This window comes from Bufo bufo, chromosome 8 (genome assembly GCF_905171765.1).
Source record: "Bufo bufo chromosome 8, aBufBuf1.1, whole genome shotgun sequence".
In the NCBI taxonomy this organism is placed as follows: Eukaryota; Metazoa; Chordata; class Amphibia; order Anura; family Bufonidae; genus Bufo; species Bufo bufo.
In genome coordinates this window covers 4,106,796-4,119,292 of record NC_053396.1, presented here as the reverse complement: position 1 = coordinate 4,119,292, position 12,497 = coordinate 4,106,796, and the positions used below count along the sequence as shown (strand labels likewise).

The window sequence follows — 12,497 nt, the reverse complement described above, 5'->3', positions numbered from 1 at the left end:
GTATAAGATCAGTGGAGTCAGGTCACAAGGCTGTCGTGATATGGTCTGACAACTCCATTCTTTACACTGCAGGCTGAATGCTTGGAGAAAAAAAACATGACAATGCAAAATAAAAGCAGGGTAGATGCAAAAAGCTTCTGAGCCCCTTTAATATTCTGAAACATTGCAGCCCTACTGAGTGTGTGGAGGTTGGCAGGACCCCATAGGAAGCAGCTATTCTTCCTCAAGGGTCATACAGAAGCCTTGAGCTGAAGATCTAAGATCCGACCGTGCAATTATCACATTACCGCTCGGGGAGTAGGATGTTTTTACAAAGGATGAAAGTGCCAAGAAGAATAGCAGAGCTATTAAACATCTGGCCTCGACCCCCTCCACCCTCTCTTCCTCCTCACAAGTTTCAGGCATGGACTTCGCTTCCTACCGATGCTGTCACCAGACGGTTAACCCATACACCCCCGAGGCCTGGAGGCTGGGCACACAGCCACCTGTCATGGCCGACCATTGGCAGTGTGTATGCAAGGGTTAAATCTCCCCTTCACTGATATCTAGTATTATTGTAGACCGTCCCGAGAGTGGACTGCAAGACGGAAGGTCTGACGCACGCCCGAACACACTCCAGACCGAGCTGTATACAAAGAGAGGAACTGACTGAGGCAACGATAACTCCTCACCTGTCAGAATTATCTCAGCAGCGATTGTCCCTCCTATCAATACTTGAGGATTATGTCAGTGTTCAAGAAGAAGCGGCATTGTATGGAAACAATAGGAAGCGTGAAGTATCAGAAAACGGCAGAACGTCTCTTTAAATAGAAAAAAACAAACAATGTCCGCCATCGAGACGTTCTCTTCCGTCAGGTTGTTAAAAACTGCATCTGGATGATAACCACTCTAGGAGCTGTATTGGCTTCCATATTGGGTTGTCACCCAGCTTTTCCAGAAACAGACATTAGAGGATAGACGCCTATAAGCAGATGTGTCTGCAGGACTCCCGCACCGAGCTCCTGTGCAGTCCGGTATTAATAGGGTTAATTGGGGAAGGGTCCATCTCTCTCCTCACAATGACAGTGTATGGGAAGGGGTCTCCTTCACTGCCTCGGTGTATAGGAGCGCAGGCAGGTGCCCTGGAGGCGGTGTACAGACGTCTGCCCGCAGCGCCCTCGTCTCCCCGCTCTTACCCTCCCCCCTCACATCCATCTACATTCCTTAAAGTCATACAAAGCGTCAATTAAATGGCTGGACCAGTGTCACGTCGATAAAGCATAACCAGTGTGCAATGAAGTTCTGCAGCTTCCCATAGACTTTAATAGACTGTTTACAAAATGTCTGCTTGCTGTCAGTGGATAGAAACATGCCCTGACCTAATACTTCTGTTTGTTACAGTTGTGTTTAGTTCATCCTCTTCGAGGTAAACAGGATAAACCTCTCCACTTTCCAGATATTTTGTTACAATGTATCAGTGCAGGTAATGTGTCAGTCTGGAGTCCAGGCTGCTGTCCTCCAGCGATCATGAGAACTGAGGTCCGATCTGAATGGAGCGGCAGTGTGTATATGTGACCACCGCACCATTCAGACGGACAGCCGAGCGCCAGCTGCCTCAGCCCCATATAACTGAATGGAGTGGTGGTCACACGTACTCACTGCGGCTCCACTTACATGGGGGACCTCTGCCCACATGGTCCCTGGGGGTCCCGGCAGTCAGACCTCCATCAATCAGACACTGGATAGGGGATGTGTTTTCTGTGCACATCGAATCTGAGCCTTTGCTATGGTATAATTGTACAGTGACATGCGTGGCCCACAGGGTCATATTGTAGAGGATAATGGAGAGTATGTAGCATGGTATATGTTTCTTTGCAGAGGCCCTCTGTACAGTGCATTGTGCACAGAGCCTAAGCTATGACATGTCAGCACACTGACACGCAGGAGGCGTTGTGTACTATACGCTAACCGTCGCTGTTTTGCTTGTAGTTCCCCCACGTGTCCACCCTGGACCTAAGCTGCTGAAGACTCTCCTGGGACGCTTGCTGGCTCTCCCCTGTGTGGCACATGGAGACCCCATGCCCAGGCTCAGTTGGTATAAGGATGGTGTAGCTTTAAGGGTAGGAGACCAGGACTCCTTGCCGGGTCCGGACGGCACCATTAGTGTTCTCGAGGTACAGATTCTGGACTCTGGTCTGTACCGCTGTGTGGCCTTCAGCAGCGCCGGAGAAGATTCCCTGGAATTCCGTCTGGAGGTTCTAGGTAAGGGTAACCTGATAACCTGCAATATGGAGACCATACAATATGGAGCCTGCAGTAACGTGACAATGTCTTTTCTATAGAGCCACCAAATTTCAAGGAGAACTCCGACATCTTGTTGGAGCATACCACACATGCGCCAGTAATTGTGGACTGTCCTGTACAAGGTGAGAAAACTGTCTACAACTGAGGATTCATCATCATCATCATCATCATCATCATACACGTTCATTATCATTATTCATCTGGTTTTGTCCTCCACCTTCCAGGGACTCCAACTCCAATGATCCGCTGGTTAAAAAATGGAGTAGTCCTCAGCAGAAACCTGCCAGGGGTCACTCAACTGGCCAACGGTTCTCTGCTGATCGAGTCGCCCGTCCCTAATAACAGCGGCGACTACATCTGCCTGGCCACGAATGAAGCCGGCTCGGCGAGGAGGAAGACTAAACTGGTGGTGTACGGTGAGGGAGCATTTCTCTAATGGCAGCTGGATCTGTATCATCCCTGCTCTGGAATGTGATAATAATCATATCATTTACTCTTCAGCCCCACCCAGGATCCTGGAGAACGGACAAGCCCAAAACATCTCACTGATGGCCAGCCAGACCTTGATATTGGGGTGTGAAGTGAATGGGGTTCCCTTTCCTACTGTAACCTGGAAAAAAGACGACAAGATTGTAAGTGACCTAATTGCAACACGTCATGGGCAATGTCTTCTGATCGTACTGTACAACATGGCTAACTCCTCATATACCATTGTAGCTGTAGGACAGTGGGGATGTCGCCACCCGGTGGTCATACTGCAGAACTACATTCATAGATGTTGGAGAATGCATGGATGCCTCTTGTGTACACTTCAGATATAGACATACATGTACGTTTTCATACGGGACATCAGGGGAGATTTCAAAGGTGGTATAATTTATATAGGGAACACCCCAAACATACAGCATTTGCATCAAAATACATATGACCCACTTCAGAACATCCTGAAATGAATAAAGACCACACACCAGACCTCTCCTTGTTCCCATGCTTCCCACCGCTCCCAGGTGCTGCGTCCGGACACACTCAGCATCTGCGGAGTGAGAAGAAGCGCGTCGGATATTTTCTAATTGCAAGGTTGATATATTCTGCTATTTTTACAGCTCACTGAGGCTCCAGGGATCAGCCTCCAATCAACAGGCCAGTCTCTCCGATTTCACCGGATACGTAAGGAAGATTCAGGGTCATACACTTGCCGGGCCGTAAACCGCGCAGGAGAGGCTCAGCGCAACTACAATGTTATGGTGTTCGGTGAGTATTTGAAAGGTTTTGACAATGATGTGTGATCTCACTTTACGAGGAAGATGCTGCCTTCAGTGGTCATATAGAAATCAGTTTCATTTTTTTAGTATGAAGCTGTAATGGCACCTCCCGGGCTGCAGGTGGCAGTGTAGCGTAGAGGGATTTTAACATCTTCATATCTAAACCTCTATTCAGACTCAATATGAAGGCGAATCTTCCATATATCGCTAAAAACTGACGAAGAATGGCTAATAGTCCAGTGTCTGTCGTTTCATGTAATTGCGCTCTTATAATTTGCAGTCCCTCCTACGATTTATGGAGCCGGATCTCTCCAGGAGCTGACTGCAAAGGAAGGAGCAGAGGTCGAGCTTCACTGTAGGACGTCAGGGCTGCCAGTGCCCCATATGGAATGGACCAAGGACGAGCAGTAAGTGGCAGCGACAACCCCTTTCTATAGTGCCATCTGGTGGCAGTTCGGCAAAAATGCAGGCTTGTATTCACAGGGGGCAAATTACGGTTACTGATCCATTCATGGGAAGATTGCTGCCTCTCGGATTCAGGAAGGGGTAACCCTCGCACACATGCTCTACATCTGGGCCCGTTCATCATCTCGCTCAATCTCTTTCCTGGGAACCTGTTCTCACTCATCAAGGTGTCATTAACGAGGTGATAGAGACGGGTCGGATCCGTGTTATATGCTGTGTGTGCCGGCTGACATATGACCAGCGCGCTCTGCACATGTGCTTCTGACTAATGCAGGAGGAGGCCATGATCTCACCATCCATCGCTGAGCTCTTTCTTTGCCTGCGACTGACGGTCCTTACTGCAGTAAATCTACTTTTTCTTCTCCCAAAAATCAGTCTGAAATCATTTGCAATTTCCTGTTATTTCTACAGAGAGCAAAAAACTTGGAGCAAAGAAGTTTCACATGTCAAAATTTGCCATCAAAAGAGTTATTTTATTTTGAGTGCGTTTCTAAAAGGCATCCATTTATACCTATGTAGGTGCTCAGTGAGGGCCATTCAATCCCTTATGGACTAGTAGGGGCCCCGGCACCTGCTGACACTTCTGCTCTGGGGCTCTCTATGTATAACACTGGCTATGAATGTGTTTTTTGAGGCGTCTGTTGGAGCAGCAGTCAATTCTCAGGATGCTTTGCCTCTATGTAATAGGACGCGCTCACAAAGGTCCGAGCAGGAGCGGACGATCGGAGTGTTCCTGGAATGACGTAGGGACTCTGCACCTGTGGGGTCTGGCAGCTGCTGCTCGCTGGGATCTGACCCTCCTTAGAAACAGCATCATGGAGTCAAAACAGAGCGGCCCTAGGGGCCCTCCTGGCAGACACGTGTCACTAAGGGCCCCTGTATAGAAAGAGGAGTGGTTGGCCGTGCAGTGCAGGGAAGCATCTGCAACCAAGATAAATCTTCATAGGCTTGAGCTATGAACGTTCCAGATTCCCGGGTGTTAGATACAGAACACCTGAAACATAAGGGAGCCGAGCATGTGACCAGGGTGGTACCCAAAACATGGAGGCCACACCGTAATGCATCACGCCTGACTGCGGAGACTGGCACATACCTCACCAAGATTAGGTGCACCTTCAGCAGTCCATGCGCCTGGCAGAAAATCTAGACCAGCCCCTGGCTGGAGTCGTTTTCGGCAACTTTTACACCCTCGACACATGTGTTGAACATGGCGCAAAAACACCAGTGTGAAAAATATTGTCGCAAAGTCACAAAAACGGGGTTGTGCGACATTTTAACGCCAAAAACTGGGGTAAAATGTGTGTATATGACCCTCAATAGGATTAGAAACACTCCTCAGCAGACAGTATCACACAGGATAGGATTAGATACACAGCTCAGCAGACAGTATCACACAGGATAGGATTAGATACACTCCTCAGCAGACAGTATCACACAGGATAGGATTAGATACACAGCTCAGCAGACAGTATCACACAGGATAGGATTAGATACACAGCTCAGCAGGGAGTATCACACATGATAGGGTTAGATACACAGCTCAGCAGGCAGTATCACACAGGATAGGATTAGATACACAGCTCAGCAGACAGTATCACACATGATAGGATTAGATACACAGCTCAGCAGACAGTATCACACAGGATAGGATTAGATACACAGCTCAGCAGGCAGTATCACACATAATAGGATTAGATACACAGCTCAGCAGACAGTATCACACATAATAGGATTAGATACACAGCTCAGCAGACAGTATCACACATAATAGGATTAGATACACAGCTCAGCAGACAGTATCACACAGGATAGGATTAGATACACAGCTCAGCAGACAGTATAACAGGATAGGATTAGATACACAGCTCAGCAGACAGTATCACACAAGATAGGATTAGATACACAGCTCAGCAGACAGTATCACACAAGATAGGATTAGATACACAGCTCAGCAGACAGTATCACACAAGATAGGATTAGATACACAGCTCAGCAGACAGTATCACACATGATAGGATTAGATACACAGCTCAGCAGACTTTATCACACAGGATAGGATTAGATACACAGCTCAGCAGACAGTATAACACAGGATAGGATTAGATACACAGCTCAGCAGACAGTATCACACAGGATAGGATTAGATACACAGCTCAGCAGACAGTATCACACATGATAGGATTAGATACACAGCTCAGCAGACTTTATCACACAGGATAGGATTAGATACACAGCTCAGCAGACTTTATCACACAGGATAGGATTAGATACACAGCTCAGCAGACAGTATCACACAGGATAGGATTAGATACACAGCTCAGCAGACAGTATCACACATGATAGGATTAGATACACAGCTCAGCAGACAGTATCACACAGGATAGGATTAGATACACAGCTCAGCAGGGAGTATCAGACAGGATAGGATTAGATACACAGCTCAGCAGACAGTATCACACAGGATAGGATTAGATACACAGCTCAGCAGACAGTATCACACATGATAGGATTAGATACACAGCTCAGCAGACAGTATCACACATAATAGGATTAGATACACAGTTCAGCAGACAGTATCACACAGGATAGGATTAGATGCACAGCTCAGCAGACTGTATCACACATGATAGGATTAGATACACAGCTCAGCAGACAGTATCACACAGGATAGGATTAGATACACAGCTCAGCAGGGAGTATCAGACAGGATAGGATTAGATACACAGCTCAGCAGACAGTATCACACAGGATAGGATTAGATACACAGATCAGCAGACAGTATCACACAGGGTAGGATTAGATACACAGCTCAGCAGACAGTATCACACATGATAGGATTAGATACACAGTTCAGCAGACAGTATCACACAGGATAGGATTAGATGCACAGCTCAGCAGACAGTATCACACATGATTGGATTAGATGCAGTGATTTAGCAGACAGTATCACACATGATTGCTTAGATACACAAAATCAGAAGATCACTGTGCCTGGCAGTAGTCTGGTACAACCAGTCTTTGCCTACATGATGTACTTTGTATTTATTGCATGTTAATCTCCATCTGATCTCTTTGCTGCAGGCCGCTGGCACCTGGAGACTCTCAGATTCAGCTCCTTGAAGGCGGACAGGTGCTCAGAGTGAACAGCACGAAGCTGCAGCACCAGGGCAGATACCAGTGCCTGGCATTTAATCACGCAGGGCAACAAGTCAAGGGCTTCAGCCTGAAGATCCTCAGTAAGTTTCCACCAAAAACTCCTCAGTGTTAGTCTGCCACCTGCTGGACACACAGCGAATTGCATGCTGCGGTCTTCCCACAGATATAGAGGCATAAAAGTAAAACGCAGCAGAATTCAGCATCAGTCAGACCTGATAAGTGCCCGATTATCAGACTTATTCATAGAAATGTCATAGATATGTATGATAAAAATCATAGAAAAAAATGGGGCTATATTACTCAAATCTGTCTCTTGTTCCCTCCATAGCTCCCCCCACAGTCTGGTCATCCAATGAGACAACGTTAGTGGCCTCTCTGCTCCACGGCTCTGTAGAGCTGAAGTGTGAAGCAAAGGGATCTCCACCTCCAAGCATCACCTGGTTCAAGGACAAACGCCCTATTGTGTCCAGCCCCAAATCCACTTACAGGGATGGCGGAAGAAGCCTGCAGCTGAGCCGGGTCCAGATCTCTGATGCCGGGTCGTACACCTGCAGAGCCAATAACCCTGCGGGCACCGTAGAAAAGTCTTATCTGCTGGAGGTTTATGGTATGTGCATTCTCCAGAGCCTATGGAAAGGATTCTCCACTGTCAAAGCAACTGCATCCACTTTCTGATCGTGTTAGCAAACTTTCTGATATACCATGTGTTTTAATTTTTAACCCTTTTTAAGACCTCTGCTTGCTGACAGTGGATGGAATAGTTATTGTTTACATTTACAGACTAAAAACCTCTCCTGACCTAATACTTGTCACAGGGAAGATTTACTGAAGTTACAATTGTGTCTTCTGTGAGCTAAATGCATCAGCACAATTGTCTCGTTTGTTACAGCGTATCAGTGCAAATAAAATTCTCAGCTTGAGTAGCATTAGGCCTGGCTAACGCTCCCTTTCACTGACAGCAAGCAGAGATCTTGAAAATGGTAAAGAACTGAAACATATAGTCTATGAGAAAGCTGCAGAACTTTTCATTCTTCAATCATTTATTAGGTTAATTAAACTGCTCAAATGTCCTTCTCTTCCTTCCCGTTAAGTTTCCCCTCATATCGAAGGAGCAGGAGAGAAACCACTGACCATTAAGGCCACTTTGGGACGCCCTTTGGACTTGGAGTGCTCGGCCACTGGTCACCCTCCTCCCATCCTGTCCTGGCTGAAAGATGGACTTATGGTGTCTGAGAGAGATGGAGTGCAGATTAAAGATGGAGGCCGGACACTGCATTTTTCGGCACTAACAGAAAGTGCTCAGGGGGACTACACTTGCATAGCCATCAGCCTGGCTGGAGAGACCACCCTACGATACTCTGTGGATGTTCTCAGTAAGACATGGGGCTCAGACTGTGGGGGGAGGGTGTCACATCTGCACAGGGCATACACCTGCATTGACATTCCTGGAACTTTTCTATGTTGCTGTAAACTACTTTCTAACTAAGTTTCTTATGTCTTGCCAGTTCCCCCAAATGTGCAGATCGGTGACGGTTCAGGACAAGTCACTGTGACAGTAAATGACGCCCTGGATCTGTCCTGTCTTGTGACCGGACACCCAACTCCTAGAGTGTGGTGAGTGCAGGTCTCAGTGTCACCTACGCCAGTGCCAAATGTAACCTCAGTATTTCATGCCACTAAAGCTGCAGTCTCTCAGTATTCTCTGCAGTCAAAGCTATTGCTCCCTGTTATCAGTAGTTTCAGATAATATGCCCCTGAATGGTGCGGCCCGGCTAAGGTAAGGACATGCAGATTACTGCTAATTGCTGTGCCTGTACTTGCCATGGTTTCAGATTAAGGTACAGGTACAGCCCCCTAATTAGCGGTAATCTGCATCCGCACCGTGTAGAGTCTCCCTTAAACGTTGGTTCATTGACTTCTCTCTGATTCTGCCAGTAACCGATGCCATCTTTGTTCTGCCGCAGGTGGTTGAGGAATGGCTACCCGGTCGCAGATCAGGATGGACTGGAGGTATTAGATGGCGGCAGCACCTTGGCGATCCGTCTGATTCAACCAGGACATGGCGGGAGATACTTGTGCAAAGCAGAGGGTGAAGCTGGGGTGGCAGAGGCGGCCGTGGATGTGCTGGTACACAGTAAGACATCCTCATTCTCACTGGGACTCTGCTGGGGGAGCAGTATTATACAGAGTGCCATATGCACGGAGTTCCGTCCTAGGGGCTCAATACCGGAAAAGAACTGATCAGTTTTATCCCCAAGCATTCTGAATGGGGAGTAATCCGATCAGGATGTCTTCGGTTCAGTCACTTAACGGCGTTTTGGACGGAGGAAATACCGCAGCATGCTGCGTTATTATCTCCGTCCAAAATTCCGGATCAGTTGCCGGAATGCCGGATCTGGCATTATTTTACATTGAAATGTATTAGTGCCGGATCCGGCATTAAAAATACAGCAATGCCGGATCCGCCCTTGCGGTCTGCACATGCGCAGAAAGAATATATAACGGATCCATTTCTCCGGGTGACATCCGGAGAGATGGATCCGTTCTTGCAATGCATTTGTAAGACGGATCCGGATCCGTCTACAAATGCTGTCCGTTTGCATGCAGATTGCTGGATCCGGCAGGCAGTTCCGGCAACACTCTGCCGCAAGTGTGAAAGTAGCCTTAATCAGCAGGAGGTTTCGTACAATGTAATCCAAGGTCAGAGGTCTCCAGTTCATCTATTCTGTAGGTGACCATATACAGTGAACATCTGCTCCTTCTTTTATTCCAGAGCTCCCATTGGTCACTATTACTGGCGGCAGCAGCGTATCTGCAAAACTGCGGGAGCCTGTGACCCTGGAGTGTGATGTGTCAGGTACCCCACCCCCAGCAGTGACCTGGTGGAAGGACGGACTGCAGGTAGACGCACAGGGATCCAAGCTGCAGGTAAGTCTCCTGTGTGTGCCTTCTGGATACAGGCTCCCCATCTGCTGTGCATTTTTTGTCTTAAAATATTTGCAGTTTAAAGGTTGAGTCATAAAAATTCATATTCAGAGCAAACAGTTCCAGGATCCATTACTGTGACTCTTCAGCCTTGGAAATCAGATGAATCACATCCTCTGTGTGTGAACTGTAACATAAGCTGTTCTCTGACAGATCCAGGCGCTGTCCATTGATGATGAAGGTGTCTATACGTGTGTGGCTGCAAACGAGGCCGGAGAGGGAAGACGGGATGTGCTGCTGAACGTCCTGGGTGAGTGACGGACTACTGTATCACACAGGATAGGATTAGATACACAGCTCAGCAGACAGTATCACACAGGATAGGATTAGATACACAGCTAAGTAGACAGTATCACACATGATAGGATTAGATACACAGCTCAGCAGACAGTATAACACATGATAGGATTAGATACACAGCTCAGCAGACAGTATCACACATGATGGGCTCAGATACACAGCTCAGCAGACAGTATAACACATGATAGGATTAGATACACAGCTCAGCAGACAGTATTACACAGGATAGAATTAGATACACAGCTAAGTAGACAGTATCACACATGATTGGCTCAGATATACGGCTCAGCAGACAGTATAACACATGATAGGATTAAATACACAGCTCAGCAGACAGTATAACACAGGATAGGATTAGATACACAGCTCAGCAGACTGTATCACACATGATAGGATTAGATACACAGCTCAGCAGACAGTATCACACAGGATAGGAATAGATGCATAGCTCAGCAGACAGTATCACACAGGATAGGATTAGATACACAGCTCAGCAGACAGTATCACACAGGATAGGATTAGATACACAGCTCAGCAGACTGTATCACACAGGAGAGGATTAGATACACAGCTCAGCAGACTGTATCACACAGGATAGGATTAGATACACAGCTCAGCAGGCAGTATCACACAGGATAGGAATAGATGCATAGCTCAGCAGACAGTATCACACAGGATAGGATTAGATACACAGCTCAGCAGGCAGTATCACACAGGATAGGAATAGATACATAGCTCAGCAGACAGTATCGCACAGGATAGGATTAGATACACAGCTCAGCAGACAGTATCACACATAATGGGCTCAGATACACTAGCAGTTCTCATTTTCCGGTATATGTGTCCATTATTACTCCAGTGCCTCCTAATATTGAGCCTACTGATGTGAACCATACAGCGGTGGAGAACTTCCCGGCTTCCTTGGAGTGTCTGGTGTCAGGAAGTCCTTCGCCCGGTAAGCCATAGAAAATGATATAAATTAGTATATAAAGTAAATGTCAGTAGGGACTGAGAACTGACGTGTCTGTCTTGACAGTTGTGTCCTGGTACAGAATGGGGCAGCTGCTGTCTGCTATGCCTGGTATCACCCTGCTAAATGAGGGCAGGACCCTACAGATTGAGAGAGTGAGTAACTCTGAGGCTGGAGAATATGTCTGCGTGGCATCTAACTCTGCCGGCAGCAGTGAATTGCTCTACACGCTGGAGGTTCATGGTGAGTGTCTTAAGGTCAAACTGTCTGCAATGGCTTTACTTGGGGTCTGTGTCTTTCATTTGGAGGACAGTGCATCTCGCCATTTACTCTTTATTTCTTTCCTTTAGTGCCAGCCCGGATTGTATCCATGATGGAGCTGGCCACCTTCCTGGTGAACGAGCAGGTCTGGCTGGAATGTAATGCCACAGGTTTTCCAGAACCGTCTCTCATGTGGTTGAAGGATAAAGTTCCTGTCTCCACAGCAAGTGCTGGACTGCGGGTCAGTATTGATACCACTCCATAGGGGTTGCTGGGTGTCACTTCTACACGGAGGGCATCAATTTGTCCTCAATATCAACACCTAGTGGTGGAACTGTGAACTACAAGTGTAAATTAGTTTGGTATAGAACTTCTTGGGGCAGTTTTTGATGTGTTATTTTTTTCAAGCCAAAGCCAGAAGTGGCTTGGAATGGAATGAGAAATGTAAAAGAAAGGCTTATACTTCTCCTTCCTGCTGGATCCAGAGTCTGAAACACCTGCCTTAAAAAGCTGTGTTTGATACCGGCCTTAGATTAGTAGGAAAATGACTGATAAAAGAGCAATAGTCTGCAAGTACTGTGTATCTGAGCCAGTAGTTATTATAATCTGAGGTGTATAAGTAAAAGCTGCTTTGCTTCTGTCATATTTGTGGCATTGATCTTTTCTTCCTCTATCATTAGATTTTGGAGCAGGGAAGAATTCTGTCCATATCTGCAGTTCACGTGTCAGACTCTGGGATATACACCTGTGTAGCTGTGAATTCTGCAGGCGAGGACAGCCAGACCACAGATCTGCAGGTGTTCGGTAAGCATGTA

General features: G+C 47.0%; 1 protein-coding gene across 2 annotated transcripts in view; it reads left to right on the top strand.

Moving 5' to 3' along the window:
* The window catches only part of HMCN2 (hemicentin 2), a 112,111-nt gene that overhangs the window by 54,407 nt on the left and 45,207 nt on the right, over positions 1-12,497 (top strand). For both annotated transcript variants that reach the window (XM_040406461.1, XM_040406462.1), the window contains exons 24-40: positions 1,969-2,241; positions 2,322-2,405; positions 2,508-2,699; positions 2,785-2,915; positions 3,387-3,534; positions 3,826-3,952; positions 7,092-7,246; positions 7,495-7,773; positions 8,258-8,539; positions 8,672-8,780; positions 9,131-9,300; positions 9,940-10,094; positions 10,305-10,401; positions 11,311-11,406; positions 11,488-11,664; positions 11,772-11,923; positions 12,363-12,486. In XM_040406461.1, the coding sequence (XP_040262395.1) occupies positions 1,969-2,241; positions 2,322-2,405; positions 2,508-2,699; positions 2,785-2,915; positions 3,387-3,534; positions 3,826-3,952; positions 7,092-7,246; positions 7,495-7,773; positions 8,258-8,539; positions 8,672-8,780; positions 9,131-9,300; positions 9,940-10,094; positions 10,305-10,401; positions 11,311-11,406; positions 11,488-11,664; positions 11,772-11,923; positions 12,363-12,486 (2,751 nt within the window). The remainder of the gene's footprint in view (positions 1-1,968; positions 2,242-2,321; positions 2,406-2,507; positions 2,700-2,784; positions 2,916-3,386; positions 3,535-3,825; positions 3,953-7,091; positions 7,247-7,494; positions 7,774-8,257; positions 8,540-8,671; positions 8,781-9,130; positions 9,301-9,939; positions 10,095-10,304; positions 10,402-11,310; positions 11,407-11,487; positions 11,665-11,771; positions 11,924-12,362; positions 12,487-12,497) is intronic.